This window comes from Danio rerio, chromosome 5, assembly GCF_049306965.1.
Source record: "Danio rerio strain Tuebingen ecotype United States chromosome 5, GRCz12tu, whole genome shotgun sequence".
Taxonomy (NCBI): domain Eukaryota; kingdom Metazoa; phylum Chordata; class Actinopteri; order Cypriniformes; family Danionidae; genus Danio; species Danio rerio.
The window spans coordinates 25360927-25374103 of NC_133180.1; the positions used below are offsets into that span (position 1 = coordinate 25360927).

A 13177-nucleotide genomic window follows, 5' to 3' on the forward strand; every position below is an offset into this window, starting at 1 on the left:
TATGGGCCCAAAGTTTTTCTGTGGATTTCTAACTGAATGGCCGTTTATGGCCGTTAGACTGATATCAGCAGAAAGTAAGAAATTGCTGATACAGAGCACTCTCAAGAGAGCAAGTGCTCTGCATTTAACTGCGGGGGGTGTAGTAATTGTGCATATTTAGCAACATGAAGCAGATTTGAGTTGTAAAGTCTTTCCACCTGCTTGACTTGCAATATACTGACCACTATTAGACTAATAAAATGTAGACATAAAAACAGTTATTTGAGTGCATTTGGTGTAGTGTGTAGTGCACATGCTCAGCTGTCCTTCAATAAAAGGTCAGTACATGGACAATCTTAATAAAACTTAGCCCTCAAAAATTCATTGACAACCTGTACACTATTTTTACATTTACAGACATAACTCCATAATACAGCCATAAACACATTACCTAAAGTTCAAGTCAGAATTATTAGCCCCCCTGAATTATTAGCCCCTTTTATTTTTTCACCAATCTCTGTTTAACGAAGAGATTTTTTTCAACACATTTCTAAACATAATAGTTTTAATAACTCATTTCTAATAACTGATTTATTTTATCTTTGCCATGATGACAGTAAATAGTATTTTACTAGATATTTTTAAAGACACTTCTATCCAGTTTAAAGTGAAATTTAAATGCTTAACTAGGTTAAGTAGGTTAACTAGGCAGGTTAGGTTAATTAGGCAACTTATTGTATAATGATGGTTTGTTCTGTAGACTATTGAAAAAATATATAGCTTAAAGGGGCTAATAATATTGACCTTAAAATTGATTTAAAAAAATGTAAAACTGCTTTTATTCTAGCCGGGAAAAAAAGACAAATAAGACTTTCAATTTAAAGGGGGGCTATTAATTCTGACATCAACTGTCCATATACAGAACAGACCAAAAGTTTAGACATATTTTCTAATTCAAAGAGTTTTCTTTATTTTCATGACTATGAAAATTGTAGATTCACACTGAAGGCATCAAAACTATGAATAAACACATGTGAAATAATATACATAACAAAAAAAGTGGGAAACAACAGAAAATATGTCATATTCTACGTTCTTCAAAGTAGCCTCCTTTTGCTTTGATTACTGCTTTGAACACTCTTGGCATTCTCTTGATGAGCTTCAAGAGTTAGTCACCTGAAATGGTTTTCACTACACAGTTGTTCCCTGTCAGGTTTAATAAATGGCATTCTGGCCTTATAAATGGGGTTGGGTTGTGCAGAAGTCAGGTGGATCCACGGCTGACAGTCCGACTGAATAGACTGTTAGAATTTGTACTATGGCAAGAAAAAAGCAGAAGTAAAGAAAAACAAGTGGCCATCATTACTTTAAGAAATTAAGGTCAGTCAGTCTGAAAATATTGGGAAAACTTTGAAAGTGTCCCTTATTGCAGTCACAAAAACCATCAAGTGCTACAAAGAAACTGGCTCACATGCGGATCGCCCTAGGAACGGAAGACCAAGAGTCACCTCTGCTGCAGAGGATGAGTTCATCGGAGTCAACAGCCTCAGAAATCGCAGGTTAACAGCAGCTCATATTAGAGACCAGGTCAATGCCACACAGAGTTCTAGCAGCAGACACATCTCTAGAACAACTGTTAAGAGGAGACTGTGTGAATCAGGCCTTCATGGTAAAATATCTGCTAGAAAACCACTGCTAAGGACAGGCAACAAGCATAAGTGACTTGTACATGCTAAAGAACACAATGGACATTAGACCAGTGGAAATCTGTGCTTTGGTTTGATGAGTCCAAATTTGAGATCTTTGGTTCCAAGCACTGTGTCTTAGTGCGATGCAGAAAAGGTGAATGGATGGACTCTACATACCCGGTTCCCACCGCGTGAAGCATGGATGAGGAGGTGTGATGGTGTGGGGGTGCTTTACAGTTGGGGATTTATTCTAAATTGAAGGCATACGGAACCAGCATGGCTACCACAGCATCTTGCAGCGGCATGCTATTCCATCCGGTTTGCGTTTAGTTGGACCATCATTTATTTTTCAACAGAACAATGACCCCAAACACACATCCAAGCTGTCTAAGGGCTATTTGACCAAGGAGAGTGATGGGATGCTGCAGAACTACATTCCAATCAGCCAATCAGAATTGAGGGATCAATTAACCGTTTATGTTAGGTTTAATCTTATGGTTAGGTTAGATTTATGCATTTCTACATGATTGTCATCTAACTATTATTCCCCTTTGATGTTGGGAATAATTTACAGTTATGGTTTGGTTTAGGGGTTTATTTTTTAACAAAAATTATGTTCCAGGATAAACATAGATGTTAATCCAGGATTGCATTGTACTTGGCTAAAACATGATGCCTGACGTTGGGTTCTGATGTCAACCTAATTTGGTTTTCCTACTGTGGAAGTCAATGGTTACAGGTTTTTAGCTTTCTCCAAAATATATATTTTAAATATCTCCATCTTCTAATCTTTTTAATAGTCTTTTCTCTATAATTCTCCTAAATAAAATGAAAAAATCAAATAATGTGTAATTTGAGGGGATTTTGAAGGGACTTCATTACCTTACTATTTGTATGCATCTCTTCTGGGTCAAAGCAGACCTAAATTCAATATATATAAGAACAACAAAAAAGGAGTAAACAATGGCAGAAATGTAGTTTCATAGAAAACAATACTAACCGAGTTATTTCATTTAAAGGAATTGTCAAGCAATTCTTCAAAATGACTTTATACACTAGCACTGAAACGTATTTACACATTTTCTGTTGCTCTCTTCAGCAACCCCGATTTGGCAGGTTGATTTGGCAGACATGAGCGCAGCACGTTATCCAGACACTCCATTGTGTTTGCCTACCCGTGAACTACTGCCAAACTCTCTGATGACAAGCAGATCTAGCTTTACACCACTGCAATCACCTTCCACCATAATAGACTATTAATAGAGGAGAGCAGCAAGACACATGCTTCTTCTCTTTCAGAGTCAGCTGAGTGTCGCTTTCCCCTTCAGACTCTCCAGGGTGGGTGGAGGGAAACCCTGTGGGCCACACTGTGAAGGGCTGCCCACTGGAGATATGGACTGACGGACGTTGCTTCAGTGCTTTTACAAGAGCCTTTGGCCTTATTTCATTAGCCGCTTGACTACAGATCTACCCTATGACGCTATCACGATGACCCTCATGACCATCTGATAAGCATTTGTTCCAGATGACCGTTGGCACACAATACACTTCTGACAAGACGAAGGCTCTGAAATAGACTTCCTGAATGTCTTCAGTGAGACTTGCCGCATTTATAGACAATTATAAAGATTAAACACTGCAGGAGTAAACCAACTTTCTTTAATGCTGCTTTGGAAACGCATTGCTCTGAGTCAGCTATTAAGTGGTGAGCTGGAAACAATGCAAAGACTAAATAAAACAAAAGATTTACATTGTCAGCAATGAACAAATAACTAGTGACATTTGGCTTATATATTTGCCCTTTTATTAAAGCATGAGGATGTTATGTTAATGTTTTAAGCACATTGCTTAATTGTTTGAATTTAAACCATTTATATGTTTTACAAAATGACCAATGTCATATTAATCAGGTTTTCTGCAGGTTGCAGGTCAAAATTAAGACCTTTAAGACCCTTTTAAGACCCTTTTGAATGAAATGCTTGACTCATACAGGGCTACACACTAAGGATTTTTTCTAATAGTCCAGTTACTCCTGTATATAGTTTTTGTATTAATGGAAGATTATGTAAAGGAATGTGTTATTTTAGTTTTCTTTCTTTGATAAAGGACTTCAATTTGGAGAATTTCTAGTAAACATATCAACTATAGCTGTTTGAATTGAATCTCTTTGCAATGAAAAAACTTAAATATATATAAATAAAGTTGTGTCGGGTGTCAGCCCGATAGGGTAGCTTTACTTGGACATAGGAAAATTAAGACCTGTTTAAAAGGATTTAAGACCTACAGCACAATATTTTAGTGAATTTAAGACTTTTTATTTGTTGCTTTTGAAATTCAATACCCCAGCAGGCACACAACATGACAAGACGTTAATGGGTTAGCCTTAGGTCATGAGGCAAGTTGACCAAAATTCAATGTCTAGCCCAGGGGTCGGCAACCCAAAATGTTGAAAGAGCCATATTAGACCAAAAAAAAACAAAAAACAAATATGTTTGGAGCCGCAAAAAATGTAAAGCCTTATATAAGCCTTATAATAAAGGAAACACATGCTGTATCTATAGTAGCTATATTAGCCTACTATAAAAATGACTAAGTTGGCTACAAATACATAATGAGCCTTCATGATTAAATAGCCACTGAAATCAGGTGGTTGGTGTTTATTTCGTTGTCATTTAAACACTTCAGCACAGCCTCTGGTCTTTCAGTGATATTAATTTGATCATTTCTTCTTGCGGCCCATCAGAGTTCATGCATTAAAGCGAATTGAATATCGGTCACATTACAGGCAATTGAGTATGCTGGCACTGAATTAATGTCCTTGGTTTGCTGATCGGTGATGTTACCTGCCATTTTAATAGCCCTTTCCTTCACTGTCTTAGCGGAGAGAGGTATATCTTTAATTTTTTGTATTATCTTGGTTTTGTTTTTGAAGTCTGCAAATAGGTGTTCTAATATGTTGATGAATGACTCCTTTATGTAGTCACCATCTGTGAACGGTTTTCCATGCTTTATTATCTCCCGGTTTATTTACAACAGCCACCTGCCTGGCATCCCGCCCTGCTGATAGAAACCTGTGTCGCAGGCTATGACGCAAATCTTCGTTGACAGAAATGTTGAAATTAAATATTAATTCTACACACTTTTACAGCATTGGAAAACGTTAAAAATGTTTGTCCTCCAATAGAAATCATATTAAAACAAAAATATATACTAACCTTCCCCATCTTTTTGAACATTTTTGAAAAAACTTCAGGGAGCCACAAGGGCATCGCTAAAGAGCCGCATGTGGCTCTAGAGCCGCGGGTTGCTGACCCCTGGTCTACCCAGTGTCTAAGGACAACAATATTTTGATGTCCAATAATGACATCAAATTACAATAACATTTGGTTGATTTTTTTAATTTGTGTTGGAAAGTGACCAAAATCCAACGTCTGATAGATGTCAGTGGTGACATCCACACAACGTCAAGGAGTAACATGATTAGACATTAATATTTTGTTGAATTTAGGCTGATTTTAAGTTGACATACCCACAATGTTGGAGTATGACTTCATATGATGTCATGTTGACGTCCTATGTCTGCAGGGACAATTTAAGACCCTGCAGACACTCTGATAATATAAGTGATTATATCTGATTATTGTCAATGTATTATTTTCACCAGTGAACTTTTTGTTTTTATAAGCTTTTTTACATATTAAAATAGTATGTAAACAGTTTTCTGTGATAATCAGTTTGTTTTTCACCAAATGATTTTGTCAGTTAAATACCATTACTTTTCCCAAACTTAAAAATAATTCATTCATGTTTTAGGGTAAATGAAAGCTGATTTTGAGCAAATCAAACACTCACTTTTGGGCACTACTGTAAAACTGAACTCAACATCATAAAAAATGATTCATTATCACTTGTGCTATTAAATTCTGTGCTACATAAAGAAACAGATGAAAGTAAAGTTATTATCAACATACATGTTTTCTGGTTTAGTATAATATTATGTATATTGATCAAAGAGCAGAAAGCAAGTCTATTCTAATGTTCATGGTTTGCCTCACATTTATCCCATGTATAAACGAGTGATAGGAGTGAATAATTTACATCACTTTGAATTCCGAAGTAGTTATTATTCATTACTTCTTACACAGTCTTTGTTCAGATTAAATTTCTTACATGTTATTTTCCAGCTTGAAGTCTGGAGTGATAAAAAAGGCTCAGAGCACATTGTAGCTGAACTTGAAGTCGGCATATTCTTTCTGGGGGAAAAAAACTCAATCACTTTGAGAAAACTTTTTGGCAAGTGCTGCTTCAGTATACTGTACAATATTTGACAACAAATAAGTTTAGTTAAAAGAGCTTTAAAGCAGAATTAAAAAAAATGCAATGGTTTCTTTCTGCTTTATTTTTGCATGTGCAAAAATAGTAGATAAAGGGGGGTTGAAGGGTTTGACCCACTCCTAAGTAATGCTTGATCGCCCCAGAAGGCGGTCAAAACAAGATATATTGAGGGGGTTGGCATTCATTTATTTATTCATTTTCTTTTCAGCTTAGCCCCTTTATTAATCTGGAGTGACCCCAGCGGAATGAACAACCAACTTATTCAGCATGTTTTACGCAGCAAATACCCTTCCAACCGCAACCCATCTCTGGGAAACATCCACACACACACTCATACACTTTGGACAATTTAGCCTACCCAATTCACCTGTACCACATGTCTTTGGGCTGTGGGGGAAACCGAAGCACCCAGGTAAAACCCACGCAAACGCAGGGAGAACAAGCAAACTCTACACAGAAACGCCAACTGACCCAGCCGAGGCTCGATCCAGCAACCTTCTTGCTGTGAGGTGACAGCACTACCTGCTGCGCCACTGCATCGCCCTTGGGGGGGGGGGGGGGGGGGGGGGGGGGATGGGGGGGGTCAGTTCTCTAATAATCAGAAATATTTCACTTTGATCTGTAAAAATCTGTAAATAATAGATAATATTAATATACATTTGAAATAGATTATAAATAGATTACATTTATAGATTACATAAATAGATTACATAGAATACATTTGAAGTTCAAACCATTGTTAATGCACAATTGTGCCAATTGGTCTACTCGAAGAAAAAGTCTGCAAGTGGCAGATCTAAAGCACAGATTGACATCATGTTCGCAAGACTTTTTTTCTCCTATAATAGGTGTTTGTATCTACAATTAGCCTGAAAATAAAATCAAATTAGACTCATAGTTTGTTCATTCATTCATTCATTCATTCATTTTCTTGTCGGCTTAGTCCCTTTATTAATCTGGGGTCGCCACAGCGGAGTGAACCGCCAACTTATCCAGCAAGTTTTTACACAGCGGATGCCCTTCCAGCCGCAACCCATCTCTGGAAAAGTTTGTAGTTTAACCTAAAGTAATTCTCTGAAATAGCTAATTAGAGAATACTGTAAATCAGAATACACTAAATATTTCTCAAATTGCTTTACACTTAAATAAATTTAATTAACAAACTAGATGTAATTAAAAGTAAATACATAAATGACTGAAGCATTACACAAACTAACAGTTGACCCCCCCTGATCATCAATATATGATTCGCACACTGGTCCAGCAAACAAACAAACAGAACAGGTGTTTGTATTTTGTGATGCTAGAACTGTAGAGTAAGATTACATTCATGTTGTAGAGTTGTGATAATGAGCATTACATTTCTCCAACACTTTTTCCAGGAAGTCCATTTCCCCCTCTTTCTACCATGAGAAATTCCAACACAGACTCGCTGGAAACAATGTAAGTGTGCGATGTTTTCAACATGCTTGATATGCAGCTATGCAGTCTGCCAGAAAGTTCAGTAACCTCAAGGTCACATTACGCAACATCTCAGAAACTGCAGAATCACCAGCAATATGAAACGTCTAATCTGTACAGCTCAGATATTCTAATAATTATTTCTCTGTGATTTTCATCAACTGAGCCACTTAATGAGCAATCACTTACACATTCCACTGAGCAATATTTCTGCTCGGCTCGATCATTAAATGCTTCTAACATGAGGCCTGAAAACTGTAATGAAGCAATTGTTTGCGACGGTCACCTCATCTGATCTACCTGTCTTCCTGACACATGGGGAGAGATGAAACACGAATACCACTGAACAACAGGTGTTACTGGCAGAGCTCACAGGTGACACATGTGAAGAAGGTTTAAATTTTAAACAGATACTGTATCACTGCATACATAGAGGCTTCACATCATCAGGTATCTCAAGCCGTCATTTGAGATGCTGTCACAAAGAGAAAAAAGATCTGAGTGTAATTTTCCAACAAATGTGTTCATATAAACATAAAAATATATTACATTAATGTGACTCACTAAAATCCAGCTTTAAGGCACTGTCAGGAATTGTATTGAATTGAATTAGTTTATATTTATATATATATATATATATATATATATATATATATATATATATATATATATATATATATATATATATATATATATATATACATATATAGGAAGCTGATATCAAATGTATGACATTTGTTCTGTTATGTTTTCAGGAAAACTGCGTACCATGACAAATGTTTACAAGGGATGTTCTGGATTGTTGCGTGTACGTTGGCTAAAAGCTAACGCTGGCTAACACATCTGTAGCTGGCCAGCGGCTGAAAACTGACCGGTATCAATTAATAATGACCAAGTTCGCCATAACATTAAGCCAGAAATATGATTAGCCCTAAATTTGTAAGACACGCCCACATACACACGCAAAAGTCGCCTGTCAGATATTAAAGTGAAACGACTCTCTCGTAAGCGTCACAGAGTATCGCTGTTGTATGACAGTATAGATGTTAGCACGAGCGCTAGCCGACGCGCTAATAAAAACAACGCTAACATTGAATGAGTAAGACATGCGTTTATCCGCTCATAATAGCATTTTAAAAACGTGGTTTAAAAGAAACACTTGCTCTTAAAGTGAGGTAAATAATGATTCGCATCTGTCCACACTCATGTTGTGCACTAGAAGTGTCCGCATGTGTGTTTGACAGCTCTCATGACCTGTATTGACATGACAGATGTTTACACTATTCGTCCATAGAAAACCATACATTACTTAATATAGCCTATGGTATATTCATATATTACATTCTCCAAATAAATGAGTTACATTAACACATGTTCATAATATTAAGGACCGCGCGCGTGTTTTACCGTTACCTGTAATAGGACAGCAGTCCATTGCTGAGCACGAACCATCTGCGCTGGTAACCCTTGATGTAGTTAGTCCATTTAAAGAGCCAGCCTTTGTAGGTGTCCGAGCCCGGGGCTGGTGTCCCGCTCGCCGGCGTGGACGCGGCACTCTTGCCCTGCTCGCTCATCCTCCTCCTGCCCCGCTCCACTGCCGCAGACTGATGGTGTTGCTGCCGCCGCTGCTGCTGCTGTTTGCAGGATAAACACGGGACTGCGGTGAGAAAGGACACGATCCTGCCGGGGCCGTTATTGCAGGGAGCGGCCACTCTCCCCATAAACTCGCCGCCGATGCGCTGAGATGGACGGGCTGCTGAGGAGGACGAGAAGGATGGTATGGGGCAGAGAGATAGAGATAGAGTGAAACAGCGCACTTTCTCTCCCCGATGATGACAGAGAGATGAAGAGCAGCGAGAGGACCGAGAGAGAGCTGGAGCGACGACCACAGGCGCCACAGCAGAAATCACCGTTCAGTCCGTCACATCATAGTACTCGTGCAGTAGGCCTGTTGAGTTATACAAAACATGTGTTCAACTAATTTAGTGTATTTATAGGACTTGATGTAATTGACGCCTTTGTCTATGATTCGTTTTATTTACATTTACGTAAAGAGTTTACTCAAACACATTTGAAATTTTAAAGGGATAGTTCACCCCAAATTAAATTTTACTCATTTTTAAGTGGATGCAAACCCTTATAACTGTATATATATTTTTTAGTTCTGTTGAACACAAAAGGAGATATTTTGAAGAAAGCTACAAACTGTAAACTGGAAAACTAACTGTTTTCTGTTGGAAAAACAAGTACTCTGAAAATCAATGGTTACAGGTTTCCATATTTCTTCAAAATATCTTCTATTGTCTTCAAGTGAAGAAAGTCAAACAGGTTTGGAACAAGCAAATGGTGAGTGGATAATGACAGAATTTAGATTTTTCGATAAACTATTTCTTTAATAGCTATGAGCTGACAATTTATTCTCTGGCCTTACAATATGTTAGTTGGTTTATTGTTTTAGCAGAAGTTGAAATACGTTTGTTTATTTATTTTTGCTGAAAAGTCAAAGAAAAGTAAGTCAATGGCTACTGGTAGCTGAGTGTCAAAAAAATGTGGCTTCTGGTGATACATTTTGCTTTTAAGAAGTAAAACCATCAGTCTGGAGAATATTGTAACCTATATGTACACTTTACAATAAGGCTTCATTAGCTAAAGTTTTATTTACTAGATCTAAGGATGAACAAACTTTTACAGCTATTGTTAATCGTAGTCCAACATTTGCTAATGCATTATTGAATTCCAAAATTTAGCTTGTTACAATTAGTTAATGCACTGAGAGTTAACAATGACCAACTTTATTTTCATTAACTGACATCAACAAAAGAATAAATAGCCAACTGTAATAGATGTTCTTGATTGTTATTGTTTGTCAGTTTGTTCATGTTAGTTTATAAACATCAACTAATGGAACCTTATTGTAAAGTTTGACCATTACATTTAATCTCAAGTAATTTTTTAAAAAGTTAAATGGTCATTGTTATTACAATAGTACCCTCAAAACAATAATGAATAGCTTGTGCTAAAAAAAATAATATTACACATTGTAAAATCCTGAGATTTTCACAAATATTTAATCTAATAAGGCAAGGGTCTCAAACTCAATTCCTGGAGGGCCGCAGCTCTGCATAGATAAGCTCCAACCACCTCCAACTGACACCAGCTAAATAGTCTCTTGAATGGTAAAGTCTATATCCGATACGCGGCTGACCAGAAGTGCGATATGCACATCAATATAGCAGCATTTTTTATGACACTGTATAACCATAATACATTTTTTACACTACTGTGATGATTGGGTTTAGGGTTGGGGAGGCGGTAGGGGTTAAAACATATTCATTTGGTAATTTAATAGATAGCATAAATAATACTCAGTACAACTACTGTTTTTACATTACTGTGATGGCTGGGTTAAGGGTCGAGGTAGACGTTGATAAAATACAACAAATGGGAAATTTAATAAATAATATAAATATTTTCATTAACTTCCGGCTGCAACCATATCCGATATAGCAACAACCATCTTGAACACATTGATTGTTTGAATCAGCTGTGTTAGATTAGGGTTGGAGAAAAACTGTACAGAGCTGCAGCCCTCCAAGAATCGAGTTTGAGACTTATAAGGAATGTTCGTATTCTTTCAGTTAATAGGTAATGTTTCCCGGTAGGTGGCAGCAAGTCACACAGTGAGTTTTCCAAATGATTCACTATACACTTTACCAGAAATGCCCAAACTAGGGCCAGTGGGCCAAAGTTGGCCCATGGTAACCTTTGATTTGGCCTGCCATTCCATCTGAGAAAAGAGAATGATTGGGGTTTAGAGGTAGTCATTTCAAATTTAATTTAATCTTTTGTTTGTTTGTTGTATTGTTAAGCTACAAAAAGCTAACTGAAGAGAAATTTCAATTTAAATGGTGTCAGTTAATCAGATTTAGTTTAAAATGCCATCCAATGTCAAAGGCAGATTCTGCTTGACTTGTGTATTCAGCATTGACTCCACTGTGTTATAAATGTGATTGTTTTTTTTCATTGCAATAAGTTATCATTTAAAAAGTTATACTGCATTAGTTAATACGATTCAAAGTAATGTTTTTTATTTATTTTGAAATACTATGAAATAAATTAGGAAATTACTCATGGCAGATTTAATATAATATAGTCTGGTATATGGCGCACGGTGGCGCAGTGGGTAGCACAATCGCCTCACAGCAAGAAGGTTCCTGGTAAGAGCCTCGGCTGGGTCAGTTGGCATTTCTGTGTGGAGTTTGCATGTTCTCTTCGTGTTGGCGTGGGTGTCCTCTGGGTGCTCTGGTTTCCCCCACAAGTCCAAAGACATGCACCATAGGTGAATTGCACCAGATTAATAAAGGGACTAAGCTGAAAAGAAAATGAATGAATGAGTTTGGTATGTTTATCTTCAGCCCACGGCTCTCAATGATATTTGTTTTTGGCCCTTCATAAGAAAAAAATTGGGCTTTCCTGCACAATACAGTATACACTATGTCACTGTGTCTAAGAGAGTCACCTCTTAACCCTTAAAACAGAATAACAAAATAGATAAAAATATATATGTATTGACAATATCATGTCTAAAATGGTTTAAAATAATAATGATAATAATTGTCTCTTATAATTACAGAACGACTTTTGCTCATAGAGCCTCATAGTGCAAGCTTCTGAAACTCAAGACCATTTGCTGATGCTGTGGTTTAAGGTTATGTTTTTTATGTATGTTTTTTTTTTTTGTGAATTAATAGTTGAATAAATTAACAGTAAATATTATTTTTGGGTAAACTATCACTTTGCGTGTTAAACTTAATTACAATTAATCTTAACTGCTATTCTCTGTTTCACACCAATTTGTTTTTTTAATCATGTAATGTTTTGATTTCTCGCCAGTTGATGGCGCCACAGAGCTTCAAAAGTGGCACGAGCGTTTGGCTTGAGTTTGAGACACAAGTGATGTATAAAATATTCAACATAAGAGGAGAATGCTGAGACGTAGTTCGAAACGGTTTATTAATTTTTCATTGATGAAACATTACAACTACTAAAAGAAAAAAAAAAAACACATCTGTTTTCATTTTAGAAAAAGCAGGTAGCCCTTTAAAATCTAAAACATTGACAAAAATATCAAACAGTCCTACCAAGAGATTCCATATTCATCAAGTCTCAATGTTCAGTCTATTACTGCCTTTAACATTACTAGCACAGGACACATTCCACAAGAACATGACATCTGCTACATGTTTCCTAGTCCTCGGTCCACAACCATGGCACTTAACACAGTGTGGGATGCAAACGTATGAGCCCACCTCGGCTGTTTCTTAACACTAGTCTGACCGTTTCCCCATCAGTTACACTTAAACCACATGCTAAGCTAATTCCACACTGACATTATATAAAAAGACTAATGCTAAAGTACTGTTACAGAAATCTGCTTGTACTCACTTATGTAGGCTAGGTACATCAGTGCAATTTACCCCTGAATAGTTTTCCCAGTTAAAGCATGCAGCTCCATTAAACACAAAACAGAGACTTTATGGTTAAAAAGAAGTCTGAAGCATGACCCAAGCTGCTAACTTTTCAGTTTTCAGCTCGTCATTGAAGATGTGCATAGATGGCTCTCAGAGTTGCTTTCGAAAGAAACAAGGGAGATTTTTTTTCTTTCCAAAACACACTGATATGAGAATATTGTGTCTGTGATATTTTTTTCTGCC

The 13177-nt window shown here is 36.9% G+C and overlaps 1 protein-coding gene across 7 annotated transcripts in view; it reads right to left on the reverse strand.

Moving 5' to 3' along the window:
• Positions 1–9268, reverse strand: part of osbp2b (oxysterol binding protein 2b) — a 142475-nt gene extending 133207 nt beyond the window's left edge. For 6 of the 7 annotated variants that reach the window (XR_012406001.1, XR_002458776.2, XR_012405999.1 and 3 more), the window contains exon 1: positions 8877–9268. Coding sequence is in view for 2 of the 7 variants with exons in the window: in XM_021476216.2 (XP_021331891.1) it covers positions 8877–9184 (308 nt within the window). In the remaining 5 variants the exon portion in view is untranslated. The remainder of the gene's footprint in view (positions 1–8876) is intronic. The other variant, NM_001122748.1, reaches the window with a different exon arrangement.
• Positions 9269–13177: the final 3909 nt, after the last annotated feature.